We start from the raw sequence: 20,701 nt of genomic DNA, 5'->3' as shown, positions 1-20,701 counted from the left end.
AATTATTCGAATAATAATTAAAAGGGTAGTATGGGAATTACAAAATATTGTAATTACGGATTTCAATGGAAATCTAACGAAAGGGGATCTTTGGCCATAGTACAGGAGGGTTTTTGTCACAACCCCATAATACAAGGTGGTCTTTATAATTTACCCAAAAAATATATAAATATTATAACATAACACCTATAATACATCTTAACTTCTTATATATAATATTCTATATCATATAATATATAAAATACATTTTATACATATAATATATTATGTTACAAACAAAAACCATAAAGAAAACCTAGCTTGCGCCCGAGCTTATGATTTAGGTAATCAGGCCCAAAACCCAGGCTATAACCCTTATTACAGGTGCCAAGCCTGGCCTGGCCTCATCCATGATCACCTCCGATAATCAATGTTCAATTATTGATACATCCTGACATGCCGGATGGGGCAAAAGACTCAAAACCCCCCGAAAGCCTATATTTAGTATGTTAGGATTCTTTCCAAGCAAAATCTATAGATGGACAGCGAAAATATAGAAATCTTGATATATATTTCCTTATTTTTTTGGTAATTATATATATCTCATTATGAATTTAACATAAATGTAAAAGAGATACATTTAACATAGTGGCGATATGCTGATACCGATACCGAGTCATGTTTAACAAATTGGCGATATACCGGTACCGAACAATACATTTCGAAATTTTGATTGATCGTTGCTGCATGCTTAGTACATGACCCAAAGGCCAAACTCAACCAACCACAGTAGAAAATCATTGAATTCACATCGTCAGTCTCTTGGTATGGAGAATTTTCTGTACCAAACGAATAGCAATCTGTCACACCATCATGTTTTTCAAAGTAATGATTTTTAAGTGACGTGGCTTATTGGTCGGTACAGAAACTTTTCTGCACCAAAGGGACAGACGATGTGAACTCTAAATCATTGGGCTTGACAAATCATACGTATTCGATGTGGGGTCCATTAATTTCTACGGCGGTTGTGCGCATTACGCGTAACGTGTACCGAAGAATCTAAAGCAGCCGCTTTCTAAGGCCGTATGCGAACTTCCTAAATCTTATTTTCTCGCGACAGGAGAACACGTAGAATCACAAGTTGAAAAATTGGAAACTAAAGCAAATGAATAAATAAATATAGGAAAAAAACGAGGAGAAAATAAAATATAAAATAATTTAAATTACGATAAAAAATAGTTAATTAGAAGTTTAGAACAGGAAAACTATTTAAAATCGGAGTTTCATATTTTGTGTGCGGCTCTGTGGAATCCTGCGGAGAAAGAGGTCTTCGTTGTTTCCATGCAGCGAAAATGGTGGCCTGTTCGATTTCCATGTTTGCTGGGGTTTCGGATCGATGCTCCTCTCGGACAATTACGCGGTAATCCGGCATCTCTGCCGAGTTCTCTGCCTCCAACCAAGTTCGCTATTTTCTTTGCAGATTCCAATTTGGTCCTGTTGCGTCCGAATTCCCTGCTTTAGGGTTTTAATGTTCGGGAGGGGATATTTCTTCTGTTTGTGGGTTTTACTTGTTGGATGATTTTGTTCTGCAAGGATTTGGATCGGTGGGTTTTGTCTCTTGAACTGAATTGTGGTTGTGCTCTGCGAATTGTGAAATGCTAGTTTTGGAATTTTGAATCATCAATGATTGATCGGGTCTTTGTTTTGATGGTTGAATTTCGAAAAAAAATGTTTCTTTTTTTCTGAAACCTAAGGTTGTTTAACTTGTTTTCCATGGGCATTGACTGATGAGCGTTGTCGTGTAGGCGGTTACCGGTAGAATTTGGATTTCTTTTGCAATATTTAATTGGTTTGCTGTTGAAACGGGACATTTGAGGCTGGCTGTTGGGAGAGGTTGAAAGCAGAAAGCGGAAAACTGTCTAGATTAAGTGCTAAGATTGACAGATGTGAGTAAGTACTAATTATGCACTTTTAAGTTATATATATTCCGCTGAATTGTAATTCGTTTTCTCTGTCTAATTGGTCTCGGTACTACCAATACAGAAGCAATCAAATTGGGGTTTTTCTGGGATTGAGGGCACAAAGGAATTGAAACTGTTAGCGTATCAATCACGTACGTATAAGATTTGTAGAGTCGAGAGGGATGAACAGTTGAGGCACCTGGTAACCTGAAGATATAAAGAAAGAAATGGATTCGGCAAGGAGTTGGTTCCATAAGTTTCAGCCTCGAGATAAGTTGAGGTCTACAACTAAAAAGAAGGAAATGACGGGTAGTGATAAAGAAGGGGCGAAACCGCCTACCGGTGAGGAAGCACCTTCCAATGCCACAAAGCAGAAAGTTGCAGCGGCAAAGCAGTATATAGAAAACCATTACAAGGAGCAGATGAAGAACCTACAGGAGAGGAAGGAACGGTACGCCCTCCAGCTTTTCTCATTCTTATAATAATTCAATAGTCTCTATTTATTGTTATCAGTCAAATAAAAGGAAAAAGTATTTCTTGTTCTGTTTTTTTTTTTAGTTAATAATTAGTACCACTGGGTAGGTCTACCTTATCCATCTTCCTCTGTCACTTTTTCATTGTCTTTGTTGCCAGAAGGATGGCAAGTTTCTATTTATTGATCAAGAAAAAATTGTTGAAGCTGTATTATTACATCAACCAAGTTCACTTCAATATAAGGTATGAAATAGCAATTTGAATTGGAAACAGCCTCTCTGTATGTGCAGGGATAAGGCTGCATAAATCTGTCCCTGCCCAGATCCCACATTGGTGGGAACCTCGTGCATCGTGCTGCCTTTTTAGATAGCAATTTGAAACTCTTGCAGAACATTAGGAAAAACTCAACTGTAACCTATCTTATATTACTTATTGGAGGAGTAAGTGTCATTGATTCTTTAGATATTCCAGATTTTTCTATGTACCTTTACTAGATATACTATATTAGCAAGAACATCTTTCTGTTGTTCCTACTTCTTAACAATCTGCAAGACTGATTTTATGTTATATACACTTAAAACCACAGGGTGAGATGAGCAATGAAGACAATAGTTAATCATTCACTATATTTTTGTATAGAGTTCTAGATGAGGATATTTTTTTGGGTCTCACAATCAGTGCATCCACTGATGCCATTTTTCATCTCCTCAAGTGTCTTTTATTTGTAGATTCATTCATAGATAACTTATTTTTTATTTCCTTTTCCAAATATTCAGGTTTGTCTTATCTTCAGTATTTTCAGTATTATTTTTGATAATACTGAGACTGTCTACCATGATGGATTTGTTTGTCCGTTAAGATACCAACTTGAGATACACTATAGTTTCTGCAAATGTAGTAAGCCATAACTACTCGGTTGTCATTGGAAAAAAACTGAAAAAAGGATTGAAACCTTTTTCTCTTCTTTTTCTCTTGGGATGAAGAAGAAGTAATTATACTGTTAAGAAAGTTAGGAGACAACTTCCATAGACAACACAGTATATCTTGCTAGTACAAGCACCCAGCCGTATGAAAAACTGCAGCAAAAGAGAAAAAAACTGGTATCTGGCATGTTCAATGATACCTGGATACCTGCACAGGGGTGCCGTATTGTGTTGGATACTTCAATTTTTAGTGCATTTTTTATCTTGTATTATATCCAGTCACATCCTTGCTGTATCTGGGTAACATGGGACATATTGTTAATGGGGGGAGATTCCAAAGAGTTAACTCTTTCTACTGAAGTAACACACAGTACAGACTATTTATCTGGGTAACATGGGACATATTTATCTCTGAACACAGATATGAGTATTGGTATCTTATCATTATTCAATACTTGTATACTGCCAAATTTAATTAAGCTTCTAACTTATACAGATTTTTTGTAGTATGAGTATTAAAACATTCCATTTTACATATTCTGAAAGTGTAAACGCTATTGAGATATACTTTGGGATTGCCCATGCAGCATTTAATGTGGTATTGGGTACACATGATGTTTGATATCAGTATGGTAGGCATGAAAGTTATCTAGGTATTATTACCATACTTTAATAATATTGGGGCAATGATGAAGGAATCTGACCCTTCCTGTCCTTGCATGTACCACATTTGTTTGAATTCATGGGATATGGAGTGGTTTATGGTCATGGCTAGAATCTTATCCACAAAGTGATCCACATTAAAGAAAACTACATTTTTTTTGGAATATGAGGGATCCAAAGGAATCTACTTCGAAACTACTTTCCCTTCATCTCTTTAAGCAAAAACAAATGATTCTATTGAGAGAAGTCTTCTTGAGTTCATCATTCATGATCATCTATCTTTCATTGAGTTCGAGGAAACCTGACCTAAGGAAGAAATGGGTCCAACAAGGGACTCTACTTCCAAGTGACATTCCTTGTCAATCTTGGAACCCAAACTGCATTCTTGGCAACCCTCATAGAAACATGTTTTTTTTTTTTTTTTTTTTTTTTTTTTTTTTTTTAACAAAGATGGCTTTTATTGAAAACAGAAGAAGCAAAAGGGGGAAGACTCACACTTATTAAGGCATCCCTTTGCCAATCTGCCAATCTATTTCTTGTTGGTTTTCTGAGTCCCGGGAAAAGTAAAAAGTAAGATTGAAAAGCTCCAGCGGAATTTCCTATTGGGAAGGAGGCGGTGAAAAGAAGTGCCACTTAGTTTGTTGGAGTCAGGTTTGCAAGCCTAAGGAAGCTGGTGGATTGGGGCTAGGTCATATCAAAGAAAGGAACTTAGCCCTTAATTATTTAATTAAAGATTAATATTATTTTTAATTAGTAATGGTGATGATTATTTTCTTATATTCTTATTAATAATCAGTATTTAATTACTGAGTATTGTTGTTATAATAGATTTTCTAATTACACTAAATTCTGGTAATTTACATAACTTTAATGCACAATCAATTTTTGAACCATAGAGCTCTTAATTAAGATTAAAAATTCAAATTTGTTTGTGACTGAGAGTAACCACTTTTACAGTTTTTTAGGAGTGGATAAACTGTCTCTCCAAATGGGAGATACCCACTTTTCAGATTTTTGTTTAGATTAGTTATTAAATGTGTGGCACCTGTCTTAGTGTGCCACTTGTCTGAATGAGCAGAAGAAATGGAAGGTAAAGAATTGATTGGAAGAATTGTCTTGAAATTGGAATGATACATACTATTGGGTTTTTTTCTCTGAGATTTTAACAAACTGTAAAAGAGGGGCAACTGTAAAAGTAGGGTTAACCACTCTCACGGTTTTGAGAGTGGATGGCCTTTTGTATGAGTGTGGGAGAAACTAATTCTTAGCAGAGTTAACCGATTCCCAACCACAGGGGTTAGGACTATAACCTTCTTCACCACACCTCCATAGTCAATTTCTTATTATTTCTTTTCTTCATTGTGTTCAGGGATCCTCTGGTTTACAGGCAAAATTCCATTCCTCTAGATGAAATTTTTTCTTATGCTCTCTACCATTTGACAAAGATTCCCCATCTAGGAATTCCATCCTGTTTGCTATAGTTACAGGCATGAAAAGGTTGAGTAATATACTGGCAAGTTTGCTAATGTGCTTTGTATCTACTATCTAGCAATGGAAATAAAAAAAGCCAAAAATGGTAAATGTTCTATAAAATATTTAAATCTGAGAATTTCTTGCTTCTCATTCAGTTGAGTGTAAATGCTATACCAGCATGGTAAGTGGTTGGACCTATCATTCAATTAGGATACAACTTGGACTGGGTTAATTTGGATTGAGGCCAACTGCCAACTCCAGCCTAACCTGAGGTCTTGGACCCTCAACCCTAGCTCTAATCCAACCTAATCTTCAATCCAAAGTGATAAATTCTTAGTTTCCAACCCAACCCAATCTTTTCTGTTTCTCCAACCCTAACTTAACCCAACCAACCTGACTTTGCATTTAACAAGTTTAACAAGTTAAAGCAAAACTGCATTTAATCTGTCCACCCAATTGAATCAAAGCACAACTGTTTTGAATTTATAATACCAAATTAATGACACGATTTTAAATATTGTGATCATGGATTTTCATATCTCCAAATCACATGGTTAAGTTGATTTTGATTTCAAACAAAAGTCTCAGTAGTGTTATATAGAAGCATCAGTTGGTTGATTTCACTTCTAATAAATGTAGGACTTCCCCACCTCTTGTGCACCTGTCATATGTGCACTTTTTAGTTTCCAAAACTTATTCTGAGCAGACACAATATATGTGCACTTTCTATTAAACTAAAAATAACCAAAATATCACATGTGCACTTTCGATCGTATTAATGGTATCCAATATCCAAATGTTATTATTATTTCATGTCATGAAAGTTTTTTTCCTTACGTGCAGAAAAAAACCATTTTTTAGAAAGTACACATATGAGAGGTTTTGTTTTTAGTTCATTTTATTAATAAATCTTTTTTAGTTCATTTTATTAATAAGTCTTTTTTAGTTCATTTTATTATTAGTATTTAATATTTTGGTTATTTTGAGAAAGAAAGGTTCCTAACTACCATAATATTATTTTCAATTAGACGCAATATATTGGAGAAGACGTTAGCTGATGCTGATGTTTCTGAGGAAGAGCAAAATAACATACTGAAACACTTGGAGAAGAAGGAAACTGAATACATGCGCCTTCAGCGGCATAAGATGGGTGCTGATGATTTTGAATTGTTAACAATGATAGGAAAAGGTGCATTTGGGGAGGTAGGCCTCTGTTGCAATGTGTATGGTGATCTCATTAGCAAAGCTGTTAAGTTGCCTACACTGTATTGTATGTTTTTGCCAGACATTAGTTATTCTGCAGCTGTTGATTTGTTTTCTTAAGTGCAGAACTACAGATACTTATTATTGACTTACACCTTCAGAAGTGTTCCTTTGGTTCGTCTTAACAATTCTTCTAGCTCCTAAAACCATAAGCAACTGGGGACATGATATGTGCCGCCTCTGTCTCTCTCATGGTCTCTATATGTGTCCTGGACTTGGGGGAGGGTGTGGGGAAGACAATAATTGGTGGCATTACCTAGATGGAGTTCCAAGGCCACTGAGCCACTCATGTCACTAACATATATTTGCAACCTATGACATGGTTCCACAGCTGTATATCCCCAAAATGCCATAATCTGCAATATATGATGTTTTGCATAACTGTTGAAAGTAACATGATTTATAGGCATATGGAATAACTGTTTATTCATGTATATATATATATATATATATATATATATATATAGTCCAAATAAAATAGCACTGTAAAAAAAGGCTTGGTTTTACCTTATAATTTGTCATTATCTGTATGTAAACTTATATATGCATATATCATTGTCAAGATATAACGTTGTATGCAATTGTTAGTGTAGGGGTATTTTTGTCTTTATACTTATGCTAAGGTTGCTGATCTGTAATATTATATTAGAACTAGTGTCCCTCACTTAAATAAGGGCACGTGTCTTTTCTATTATATTAATAATATGAAAACATGTCTGGCCGAATGGGAGAGTAACTTTTTCCCTAATTCGAACCAGACTTTTCTTCTCTCCTTTTCTCCTCCTTTCTCTCTCTCTTTCTTCCTTCTTTCTTCCTCTTTCTTCTTGGCTGTTATCAGACTAACAGAACTCAAAGGCAGGCCAAATTATAACATGGTATCAGAGCTCAACTTAGCAACTCAGATCTGCCCAGATTTCTGTTCTCTGCGCACTCAATCTAGGGTTTTCCCTTGATTTCTCTGCCATCGATTGGAGATAAGGGAAAGGGCTGAAAAGGAGTGGTCGCCCTCTTCCCTTGGAGGTTTCTATGCCTCCAGTTGTGTCTTGTGTGGTCGGTTGCTGTGGTTTCTAAGAAGCCCTCCCCTAATCGATGAAGAGAAGAGGGCTGATTTGTGTGGTGCAGTGGGTGTCTTGTGTGGACTGATTTTCTTCTCGTGTGGTTTGTCTTTCAAGTGATGAGGTAAGAGATTTCTATGCATATTTTCTGTTATGAATCAAATAGGAAGTATGTTTTAGATCGTATGATGGGATTTCAGACTGTAGTGTGCTAGGGTTTATGCTGTTTTTTTGTGTGATTCGAAGGAGTGGTGCTCATATAGTGGTGAGATTTCAAGTAGTCGTAGGGTAGGGTTTGTGGTGTAAAGAGTGCAACCTTCAGCAATAACAAGTGCTGAAACCAGTGTGATCAGTGTGATCAAGCAGTGTGTAGTGTGCCGAATTCAGTGATAACAGAATTCAACAATGGGAGATAGCAGTGATAGCAAATCTAATGTGATGATACCTACTGACTACCTGAATGTTAAAATGACCTCCATTAAACTGAATGGAGAGAATTGTATACCTTGGGCTAAATCTGTAGAAGTTTTTCTAAAGGCAAAGAAGAAGGTGAAACACATAAGGGAGGAGAAACCCTCCACTGATTCTCATGAGTATGAAGACTGGGAACAAGAGGATGCACAGATTATCACATGGTTATGGAATAGTATGGAACCCAAGATTAGTGTAAATTTCATGTTTCTTGACATTGCCAAAGATGTGTGGGACCATGCTAAGAAGTTGTATTCTGGTCAAGACAATTCAACCAGAATATATCAGCTGTATCAGGAATACTTTAATATGCAACAAGGCAATCAAAGTCTTGAGGAATACTATGCTAGTATGAGAAACATCCATAATGAGTTGAATGTTTATCACCCCCTCACTTCTGATGTCAAAATTCAGCAACAACAGAGAGAACAACTTGACGTGACTCGATTTTTGGTGGGGCTGAAATATGAGTATGAACCAGTATGGGCTTAGATACTAGGAGGGTTAGCTCTCCCTTCTTTAGAAGAGGTGTTTGCTTGACTTCGGAGGACTTCTATTGGATCTATTGAGAACTCTAATGTCTCAGATAGATCAGCCTTTGCAGTGTCAAGGGGTCGTGGTGTTAGAGGTGGAGCTCGAGGAGCTCAGTCTGGCAGTGGTGGTAGCAATGGTCCGGTATATGGCCGGAGTGGTGGTGGTGGACCTACATATAACCGTGGTGGTGGTCGTACTGGAGGTAGAGATTTAGGGGGAGCCCATGGTAGAGGACGTGGCTCGGGTCCGAGGAGGTGTACTCATTGTGGTATGAATGGATATACCATTAATTATTGCTATGACTTGCATGGTCCACCCTCAACCTAAGCCAATCATGCCATGACTAGTGACACCAGTTCCAGTTTCAAACAGGAGAATCGTTCAGCTGATCAAATACCCCTACACTAACAGCAATGAACCCAAAAACTATGCAATAAGAGTTAAGTCCACAGTATATAGTTTTCCATACAACATAAGACCAAAAATGTATTGAAAGCAAAAGTTACATAACAAAACAGGGTGCATAATAGAAGAGAATTGTACTGGGGATTAAATCCCTAAGGGTAAAGAATTAGTTGTACGTTTCTTATACACAGGATGTAGGATAACTAGCTGGCACTAGATGTTGTACTTGGGAAGTTTAAGTCTTGAGGCTGTACATAATCTTATTTTTATCTTTAATGAATACATTTGACAGTTACAAATCAAAAGAAAAGTTGCACCACAAATAATAAAGGTTAAGGAAAAAATGTGTTTTTGCCAAATTTGAGCACTCTAAAAATAAAAAGAAGTTATGAATGCATAGAAAAGGAAATAAGCTCAACCAAAGGCAGCCAAACAAAAAATTGATAGACATAAATTACTAAAATACTAGCAAACAAATAAACTTGAATTTAAAAGACAAAATGTTTTGTAATTATAACAAAAAAAATTATATATACACAAAAACCAGCTTGGCAAGATGTATTATCATTTGTTTATATACTCTATTTGTGCTACTTATTTTCTGGATGCTTTATGTTAGGCTGCAGGTTTGCTAATCAAGTTGTTTAAGGAAGCCCCCTAAAGGAGCCAGGAATCTTTAACATGGCTAATGAGTTTGGAACCCAAAATGACTCTCCATGTTCCTATCCTCTACCTAGGCTGCAGGTTTGCTAATCAAGTTGTTTAAGGAAGCCCCCTAAAGGAGCCAGGAATCTTTAACATGGCTAATGAGTTTGGAACCCAAAATGACTCTCCATGTTCCTATCCTCTACCTACCGTACACTCATTTAATGATTTTCAGCAAAAAGAATATGTTCAAAGAAAGCCCATGTTATGCTTGTCAGTTGGGATGGATGTTGTTAGTCTGGAAGTTGAGGAGAGGCAAGGTGTGGGCAAGATAACAGAGTTACAGTAAGCAGGTAAGAGTTGAAAGAGAGAGAAGCTTTCTTGTGTACATGTATCATCAGGTGGATGGAAGGTGCAGGAGTTGAGATCATTTCATGGGTTTTGGTAGGCTGGTTGTGTTGAAATCAAACCAGAAGTGAGAAAGCTTGGCAGGGGTCTTTTTTTATTAATTCCGTAGTCTAAATATGAAGTGTTGGAAGTCTTGGAGCAGGGTTGTAACACCTTCAGTGGACGGAAAGTTCACCTTTCTAGATAGGAGTTTTTTATGGCAATAGTAAAGATTCCTACTAGTTTTTGGTCTCACATTCAATACATGGCTTAATCCACATTCAGAGAAATCAGGAATGCTTTAGGTGGCTTCATTAAATGAAAGTCTGTGGATGCTACGTGCCTTCTTATTTGGGGCCATTCTCTGTCTGAGATTCCTAAGACTATGGATCTGGTAGTTTCTGGAGAGACCCACATTCTTAGGATTGTGGTGGAGGGCTAATGTTGGAGTTCTTTGTGGAGGAGTGGTGGATTTAGGGGTTTGGAAAAGGGTTGTTTCATTTTCTGTGGAGGTAGAACTGAACCTCCTCAGTTGATATGCCCATCAGCAGAACTAGATGGATGATTCAATTGGTGGAACTTTTCCAGCACAAACTCAGCCATCGGCAGGGACACAGCGAGAAAGGGGATGGAGGTCTGGTTATCTTTTTCACTGGTGAGCTGGGGGATGTCAGAGGAGAAGGAGAACTGACTCAAACAATTGAGCTGAGGAGGTAGGGTTGGAAGCTTTAGTGGAATGACTGCCAACACTTTTTTTTGAAGGTCATTCCTCTAAAGGTGGCTGCCCCTTTAAATGAGATGTCAGATCAAGTCGGGGAGATGTCTCAGATTTAAATTTGAATTCAAAAGAAAGTTCAGTAGTAAATTTAACCAGGTAAATGAAACAGTCCGTCAAGTCAGGCATGAGGATGGGCAGTTCTCAACTAGACCATTGATATGAGAGTCGGTGGGCTGGGCCAGAACATGGGCCTAGGATGGGACAGTAAATTTAAACCAGGTATATGAGAAAATCCATCAAGTGGGGCCTGAGGATGGGCAATTCTCAATCAGACCATTGATGTGAAAGTCTGTGGGTTGGGCCAGAACATGGGTCTAGGCCTGAGACTCCTATTCCAGTATCCACAATATGGTATCCATTAAGGGTTCTAGTTGACCAACGGATGAGGGAGATCAAATTTGGAGCTCCAAGCAAAGGCAAAGTAATGGAGCTTCCAAAGAGGAGCAGATGATTGATCCTTTGCATATAAGAAGGTATCAAACTTATTTACTTGTTGAAGAAGAGTTATAAAAAGAGGAGAGTTCAGGAGGCAACAACGATGAGGTTAACTGAGATTATCAAGAGAAGTCATATGAGGAAGAAAAATAGTTATAAAAAGGTCAGTAGCTCTTTCTAGGTGGAAAAATTTTTGCAGGAAAAAAGTTTAGTAGGATGGAGGTGGAAGATAGGGGGAATTTAAGGTGTGGCACAGAGCTAGATGGAAAGGCCTCAGATGCTAGTAGCATACTAGCATAGTTAGTGACTTGGAAGCAGTGAGCTAGAAGAATTGAGAACTCTAAGGGGGAAGGAGTGAGAAAAAGATGGGCAATGTCTTGATTGGGGCATACTCGAATATTGGCTTTGGCAGCTAGGGGGTCTGGTAGAAGTGTAAGAGATAGGGAGAGGTGGAAGGGATATGAGTCAGAAGGCATGAAGGGAGATGGGTTTTATAGGTGTTTCTGGCTTTGGTTGGAAAGTAGGTGATTATTTTTTTTTTTTGGGTTAAGCTTGCAATTGATGAATTCTTAGTTTGATCTTGGTTGGTTCTATATATCTGAAGAATGTTGATTTCCTTTTCTGGAGCAGGCAGGGGATATTATATGTATGTTTGTATAGTTATGACAGACCCTCTTTTGCTTGAGATGCAATGCACCTCTGTTGTTTTTTTGTTTCAATTTCACTTTTTTTTTTATCAAAAAATGGCTAACAATATTTGGAGAAATCACCAATATTAGGTGGGATATAGGGCTGATACGGACTATAGAATTGAATAGGTGATCAATCCAGAGGGTCCCCTACTAAGTGAATGGCTCAGATGGGTCATATCATACCTCCATCTGATAGAAATTGTGTTGATCATATAAGGAAGATCCCTACCTAATCATATTAGGAATATAAGAACTGTATCCATCTGTATGTGCAAGATGGAATGAGATACTCAAAAATGACAAAAACTGTCTGGCCTATCAGGTCTAATTGTTGGGATGTTCAAACAATTCAATGGTTGAAAGAATAGAAAGTTCTATGCCTCAGCCATGGTGATGGGCTCTATCATGCCTCTTTTTGTTTCTTTTCTTTTTCTTCAAGGTTTTCTGTCTCTAGCATTTATTTTACAAACAGATAAGATATGTAAGAATTCATTTCCTTCTTTGTATAGGAATTAGTGGCTGTTAATTTTCATTCTTCTTGAATGCTCTCTCTTGTATGGTGTGTAATAATTCTCCATTTTGTTATGTAATATATTGAAAACATGTGGTTTGAGGATCACTCATTTAAAACCAGACTGAAGGAATGGTGGCAGGAACTCAGACCCTTGGGGAGTATGAAATTGTTAAGTTTTGCATGGAAATTAAAGAGGATAAAAAGGAAAATAAAAGTTGAAAACATGTGGTTTGAGGATCACTCATTTAAAACCAGACTGAAGGAATGGTGGCAAGAACTCAAACCCTTGGTGAGTATGAAATTGTTAAGTTTTGCATGGAAATTAAAGAGGATAAAAAGGAAAATAAAAGAGTGGAACAAAGAGCATTTCGGGAGGGTGGAGGAAATAAAAGACAATATAGTGAGGAAGATTGAGGAGCTTGACAAGAAAGAGGCTAGCGGAAGTTTAACAGAAGAAGAGAGGGAGGATCGATGGAAAATCAAGCAAGAATTGGAAGAGACTTTAAGAAAGGAGGAAATTTGTTGGAGACAAAAGTCAAGGTGTCAATGGATTGTTGAAGGGGATGGTAATACGAAGTTTTTCCATGCAATTGCAAATGGAAAGAGAAAGAAAAATTTGATCTTCAGTGTGGAGGAGGGGGGTCGGGAAGTAAGAGAGAGCCAGGAGATCATAAGGATCTTTGTGAACTACTTCAAAGAAATCTTCACAAGCTCAAGTGGGGTGGCAACAAAACTACTAGAAATGGAAGGGGATAGGCTCTCAGAAGAACAATCTTTGTCTTTGGAGAGGAACTTTACTTTGGAGGAAATTAAGAGTGCAATCTTCTCCATGGATAGATCAAAAGCCCCTGGACTGGATGGATTTTCAATGGCCTTTTATCAAGAATGTTGGGGTTGGCTGGAAGGTGATATCCTGGAAGCGTTCAATGAATTCTTTCTCAAAGAAGAGGTGCCTCGAGGGGTGAATGCCACTTTTATGAGTTTAATCCCGAAGAGGAGGGAGGCCAAAACCCCTAAAGACTATAGGCCAATTAGTCTTGTTGGGAGTATATATAAAATTATTGCAAAGGTTCTCTCAGAAAGGATTAAGAAAGTGCTTGCATCGATCATCTCACCTTTCCAAGGTGCTTTTGTGGAAGGTAGGCAGATTGTGGATCAAATTCTAGTAGCCAATGAGTGTGTTGCAGAAAAAAGAAAGGGTAGAGGAAAAGGGTTGGCGTGTAAGGTGGACCTAGAGAAAGCTTATGACATGTTTAATTGGGAAGTGCTACTTCAAATGTTAGAAAGGTTGGCCTTTGGAACTAAGTGGAGATCTTGGATCAGAGTATGTCTGAATTCTTCCCATTACTCGATCTTATTAATGGAGTAGCGAGGGATTTCTTTCTAGTGGAGAGAGGAATTAGGCAAGGAGACCCCTTATCTCCCTTTCTCTTTACTATAGTGGCTGAGGTGTTAAGTAGAATGGTGGCAAAAGTCGACTCCCAAGGGTTGTTCAGGGGGTGGAGGATAGGTAGAAATCAAGAGGTTGTTACCCACCTCCAATTTGCAGATGACACAATCTTCTTTTGTGAGGGTGGTGATGAGGAAGGTGTGGTGAATCTAAAGAGGCTATTGGATAACTTTGTGGGGATAATAGGTTTAAGGATTAATTGGACCAAAACAGGCATCGTAGGGATCAATTTGGAGGAAGGGGAACTTAATAGATTTGCAGAGGTTTTGGGGTGTGAGATTAGAAGTTGGCTAACTAGCTATTTGGGGTTACCTTTAGGTGGTAATCCTAGGTCCGAAGATTTTTGGAAGCCAGTCATTGAAAGATTTGCCAGGAAGCTAGCTCTTTGGAGGAGGAATTACATCTCTCTTGGTGGAAGGATAACACTGATCAGAGCCACATTGGCAAACCTCCTTGTTTACTTACTCTCAACCTTTAGAATGCCCTGTAGAGTGGCAAGGAGGTTAGAAAAATACATGAGAGATTTCCTTTGGGATCCAGGAGAGGAGAGGAAGGATCACCTGATTAATTGGGATCAAGTTAGAAAGCCCAAGGATAAAGGGGGTTTGGGAATAGGAAATATTTCACTTAGGAACTCAGCTCTACTAGGAAAATGGTTGTGGAGGTTCCCTTTTGAGAGAGATAGACTGTAGCACAAAGTCATTGCGAGTATCCATGGTTTGGATGGGAATGGTTGGGATGCAAAAGTCGCCCCTCATGTATCCTCTTGTTCTCCTTGGAAAGCTATCCATGAAATTTACCCATCTTTCCTTAATTCCATTCGGTTTGATGTGGGCCAAGGCAATAAAGTTCGTTTCTGGGAAGATCTTTGGGTGGGAGATAGTCCACTCAAAGACCTTTTTCCTGACCTATACTCTTTGTCAAACTTAAAAGGGAAAACAATAAGTCTTTTGGGTAATCCTGGCCCAAGTGGGATCAACTGGAATCTGGGTTTCAGAAGGGGCCTGAGGGAAAATGAATGTCCATCTTTAATTCACTTGCTGGATATTCTAGGACAAGTCCTTTTGGACCCGTCCTTGGAAGATTCTAGAATTTGGAAAGGCTCCACAGATGGCCTCTTCTCTTGTTCCTCTTTCTTTAATGTCCTTGCCTCACCTAGCAACCTGGCTGTGGACTTGCTTGTAAAAGAAATTTGGAGTAAGCCTATCCCCCCAAAAATTCAAGCCTTTTGTTGGGAAATTTTCCTTGGTAAGGTTAATACGTGTGATATGCTGCAGAAAAGAAGGCCTTTTGCTTGCCTTTCTCCTCACATGTGCTCCCTTTGTAAGGAAAGTGGTGAGACCTTGACACACCTTTTTTTATCTTGTTCTTTTGTGCATCATGTTTGGGTTTCTTTTTGTCTTCTCTTTGGTTGCAGGTGGGTTTCCCCTCAAGATGTGGCAGGTCTTTTTAACCGTGACTTTTTGAGGCAATCAAAGAAAAGAGGGAAGGTTATGTGGAAAGCTACGAAGGCAGCTATTTGTTGGGTGATATGGGAAGAAAGGAATAACAGAATATTCTTAGAAAAAAGTAGAACCATGGAGGAGGTGATTGACACAATCAAAGATAAAGTAGTCCATTGGGTAAGTTCTTTGCATATATTCCAAGAGTTCTCAGTCACAGACATTATAAGATCCTGGACAGAAGTAGCACAATCTTCAAGAGTGAAAGAGAAAGTAAGGATGGAATGGAAACCTCCAAATGGTAACAGAATTAAACTGAATTTTGATGGAAGTTCATTTGGGAGTCCGGGATTGTTAGGTATCGGGGGAGTAATCAGAAATTCTGAAGGGAGGATATTAGCATTATTCTTTGGACCTATTGGCATGGGCAACTCTCTAAAAGCTGAGGTAATGGCATTGCTACAAGGATAGAAGATAGCCAAGCAACTAGGAATGAGGCAACTTGAGGTTGAAGGGGATTCCAAGGTGATCACCTCTTGGGCTAATAACAATAGAACTACTCCGTGGACCTTCAAACAAGTGATAAGGGAAGTGGAAAAGGTTGCAAGGGAGATAGAAGCAGAACTCAAATGGGTTAGGAGTGCAAATGGGCTAGCTGATTATCTTGCTAAACAAGGGGCTTTGAGGCAACAACTGTTTTGGGCTGCATTGTAAAAGGGACTGAAATATGTATTCGTATGGGACTTCTTGTTCCATAACACAACGTTGTAAAACTTCTTAAATCTAATTTCAAATAAAAGTTTCCTTTGATGATCAAAAAGAAAATATATTGAAATCTACTTTATAACCTATTTCCTCTTTCTGAAGATATTGACTTGACTATGTTTTGGAAACCAGGAAAAATGGGGGGGGGTGTCCATCCGGAGTTTTATGTTATAGGTGAATACCACTTAGATTAAAAGGGAAATTCTATAAAACAGTTGTAAGGCCAGCTATGCTATATGGAGCAGTGTGTTGAGAAATAAGAATAACCAATATGCCCAAAAAATGAGTGTGTTAGAAATGCTTCTGCTGAGATGGATGGGTGGAAAAACTAGAAAGGATAGGATCGTAAGTGAAGTCACTTGAAGTAACCTAGGAGTAGCTAAAATTTGTGATAAAGTGAGAGAAAGTAGCTAAGATGGTTTGATCACGTACATAGAAGACCATCAACATCACCTGTAAAAAGAAGTGATCTATTGCAAGTTGAAGGGGGCTAGAAGGGCTAGGGGTAGACCAAAAAAGACATGGGTCGAAGTAATGAGAAATGATTTAAGCACCCATAATTTAACAATGGATGTTGGCATTAAACTGAACGGAATGGTGAAACAGGATTCATGTAGCTGTCTAGCTTACCCTATACAGTTTGGATAAGGCTTGGATGATGATGATGATCATTAAGCATACATTGGATATTGCACTGAGCAGAATGGAATGACAGAACAGGGTTCTTGTAGCCAACCTCATATAGTTGGGACAAGGCTTAGATGTCATCATTATTAACCATGATTAAAGAGGTTTTATTTATAATTCTTGAAAGATGAAGACTCTCATAGTCCAAGCAGTGGTCAGAGGCTGACAAATACACAGCAGAAAGGTGACTGAATACAAACAATAATTCAGAAATATAACTGTAACTGAACCCCTGGGCCTGATCCCCTTACCCCTCCCCCTAACAACTCTTAAATTACAACCCCATCCCTTGGAAGAACCTCTGCAAGCTCATTTTCAGATCTAGGAATCCACCTTAATGAGCTGTTCAACTTAGATGCCAAGGCCTTGGTTCTCTAATAAAATGTCTGAGGGGATTTCCTTTTCTTATTGGGCTTGAATAACTGAAGATGATCCCCATGTAGTCTTTAAACACACGGCCACACATGATCAGCCATGGTTCCTAATGGGGAAACAGTCAAAATAAGTTTGATTCCTTGCAAGTCAGGTGCTAGCCAAACTTGAACTGCCTGCAAATCATCCATTTGGTTAGTTGTCTATATTTCTGCTTTTAGAAATGTTACAGAAATAGAACTAGAAAAAATAGGAGGAAGAAGGGAGAAGAGGAAGAAGAAGAATCGGGGACCAAAAGAATAGGTTGGCGGTGCCAGCAATAGTATTTATAGGAGTGCTCAGTGCTGTTTACAAAATACAATAAAATGATCAGAATGCCCTTGCGGCACATATAGTGAAATTACAATACTCACCCTCAAATTGGGACATTGATGTTTATCATGCCCAACTTGTCACAAAGATCATTGTGCCGCAAGCAATGAAGGCCCTTTGTAAATACATCTGCAAGTTGCTCCTTGGAGCTGACATAAGGTGTACACACTTCCCCACTTTCACCATTTTCTCTGATAAAATGCTTATCCATGTCTATGTGCTTTGTCTTATCATGGAGTACCGGATTGGCTGCAATATTGATGGCAGCCTTGTTGTGACAATAAGGTGACATAGGACCTTCAACACCAAATCCAGCTCACCCAACATGTTCTTTATCCATAGAATTTTTGTAACTCCATGAGACATGGCTTTGTACTCAGCCTTTTGCATTGGATCTAGCTGCAACATTCTGCTTCTTACTCGTCCAAGTGACAAGGTTACCTCCCACAAAGGTACATTATCCACTAGTGGACTTGAGATTTGTTACCCTTTCTCCTTCAGGGATAAATTGGGACTTCGGGTTTAGAAGGGGCTTGAGGGACAGTATGGGGCACTTATCCAACTGTTGGACAAACTTCAATTAAAATTTCTGGATTAGTCAGTAGAGGACATGAGAGTGTGATCTTGTACTCTTAATGGGATTTTTATTTGTACTTCCTTTATTAATGCCCTCTTGTAGTCCAATACATTGGGAGAGAATTTCACTGTGAAATAGATTTGGAGCAAGCCTATGCCACCTAAAATTCAGGCATTGTGTTGGGAAAATCTTTCTTAGAAAGGTAAACACTAGACCTGTTCATGGGCTGGGCCGGGCCAGGCTCGAGCCGGGCTTTCACTCTGTATTAACAGATTTTTTTAAGGCCCGAGCCCAAGCCCGGCCCGACCATCGGGCCTACAACTTGGGCCCGAGCCCGGCCCTCATAAAAAGCCCGAAGCCCGGGCCTGGGCCCGAGCCCGAAATTTTGCCCATGTTGTTACTACTGCTAAAGCGGCTGAATAGAGAGAGAGAGAGTGAGAGAGAAATTATAAAGAAAAAAATAAAAAAATGTATATATTAAATTATAAATATATATATATATTTCAATAAATATTATATTATTTATATATTTTATATAATATATAAAATACATATTATGTATTTTATAAAATATATAATGTTGAGTCAGGCCGGGCCGGGCTCGGGCCAGACTTTTTTGACAAATTCCGAGCCCGGCCCATAACACCGTCGGGCTTACTGTATTAGGCCCGAGGTCAGGCCCGCGGGCCTAATTACATGACCAAGCCCGATCGGGGTGTGGGCCGGGCCGGGCTGGGCCGGGCCATCGGGCTACCTGGCCCATGAACAGGTCTAGTAAACACCTGTGATATGCTTCAAAAAAGAAAGCCAAATAAATGTCTATCACCTCACATGTGCTTCCTTTGCCTTGAAAACAGTGAATACTTATCTCATTTATTGCTTTTTTGGTCTTTTGTACTTGGTGTTTCTTTTTGGTTGTAGGTAGACTTCTTCACAGGATGTAGTGAGTCTCTCTGCAGCTCAAGTTTCCTAAGACAAACAAGAAAGAGAGGAAGAATTATGTGGAAAGCATTTCAGGCTGCAGTAGTGTGGACTATTTGGGAGGAAAGAAATGGGAGGATCTTTAATGAGAAAAGTAGATCGAAAGAGGAAGTTTGTGAAGTTATAAAAATCAGAGCTGCACATTGGGTAAAGACACTTGATGTTTTCAAAGACTTTTTAATGAATGATATCTTAAGGGCATGGATTAAAGTGGCATTTTCTTATAAAGAAAAGGAAAAGGTGGTTATGGAGTGGTTACCCCCAACAGCTAATAAAGTAAAACTAAATTTTGATGGAGCTCCATGGGAAGCACTAGAATGGCAGTTATTGGAGGAGTGTTTAGAGATTGTACATGGAAAGTGTTGGCCATTTTTTCAGGACCTTTGGAGTTGGGAGATTCACTGAAGGCTGAATTGACGACACTGCTGCAAGGCTTAAGACTTGCTAAACAATCAAGTTTTCAGCACTTGCAAGTAAAGGGAAGCTCAAAACCGATCATTTCTTGCACCAAGAATAAACAACCTGTGCCATGGATCTATAGGCATGAGTTTAGGGAAACAGTGAGCATTGCACAAGAGGTGAACATTACATTCAATTGGTCAAAAAGGACTACAAATGGGATGGCTGATGCTCCAGCAAAACAAGGGGTACATAGGCAAGAATTGTTTTGGGTGCTATTGTAACTTTGTTGGAGATTGGAGTTGTTTCTTAGGGGTGGCTAAACTCCTCATTGTATTAGCCCGATTCATCATTACTTAATAAAATTCTTAAATTTCTTGCTGATCAAAAAAAAAAAAAATCCACTAGTGCACTTTCTGTCAGCAATTGAATCAACCCAATCGACATTTGTGTAAACCTCCACCTTTAGGTAACCATTCTTCTTGAAGAGTAGCCTAGTTCCAAGAAACTTCTTAAGGTACCTAAGAACCCTATCTGCAGCCTCTAAATATGCAAGTCTTAGGTGCATGCATGAATTGATTGAGGATACCCACAACATAGGCGACATTAGGTCTTGTCATAGACAAGTATAAGAGTTTCCTCACAAGTCTTTGATACTGCTTCGCATCTTTTACAGTCACTACTACAATCACCCCATTTGTGAATTGGGTCAATAGGAGTGTCAACAGGCTTTGACCCTAACTTACTTATGTCATCCAATAGATCTAGGATATATTTCCTCCGTGAAATGAAGATCCATTCTTGTGAGCAAGCAATTTCAATTCCAAGGAAATAATGTAAGGCCCCTAGATCCTTTGCTTCAAACTGTATAGCTAGTAACTCCTTCCGACTTTGTACTTTTGAAACTAGTCACCAATCATCACTATGTCATCAGCATACACTATTAAGATGGCAATCTTGCCTTCCCCCCTCTTTTCAAAAAGTGTATGGTTTGACTGACACTA

The 20,701-nt window shown here is 38.6% G+C and overlaps 1 protein-coding gene across 16 annotated transcripts in view; it reads left to right on the top strand.

Annotated features, from left to right (window-relative positions):
• Window positions 1-1,105: 1,105 nt before the first annotated feature.
• Window positions 1,106-20,701, top strand: part of LOC104602855 (uncharacterized) — a 45,201-nt gene continuing 25,605 nt past the window's right edge. For 6 of the 16 annotated variants that reach the window (XR_016080492.1, XR_736125.3, XM_010266714.3 and 3 more), the window contains exons 1-4: window positions 1,260-1,399; window positions 1,785-1,929; window positions 2,023-2,391; window positions 6,502-6,676. Coding sequence is in view for 12 of the 16 variants with exons in the window: in XM_010266714.3 (XP_010265016.1) it covers window positions 2,168-2,391; window positions 6,502-6,676 (399 nt within the window). In the remaining 4 variants the exon portion in view is untranslated. Of the gene's footprint in view, window positions 1,584-1,784; window positions 1,930-2,022; window positions 2,392-6,501; window positions 6,677-20,701 lie in introns of all 16 variants that reach the window. The other 10 variants (XR_016080493.1, XM_088894957.1, XM_010266712.3 and 7 more) reach the window with 5 other exon arrangements.

This window comes from Nelumbo nucifera, chromosome 1 (genome assembly GCF_055504915.1).
Source record: "Nelumbo nucifera cultivar China Antique chromosome 1, China Antique-T2T, whole genome shotgun sequence".
Classification (NCBI taxonomy): domain Eukaryota; kingdom Viridiplantae; phylum Streptophyta; class Magnoliopsida; order Proteales; family Nelumbonaceae; genus Nelumbo; species Nelumbo nucifera.
This window is presented reverse-complemented; position numbering and strand designations above follow the sequence as displayed.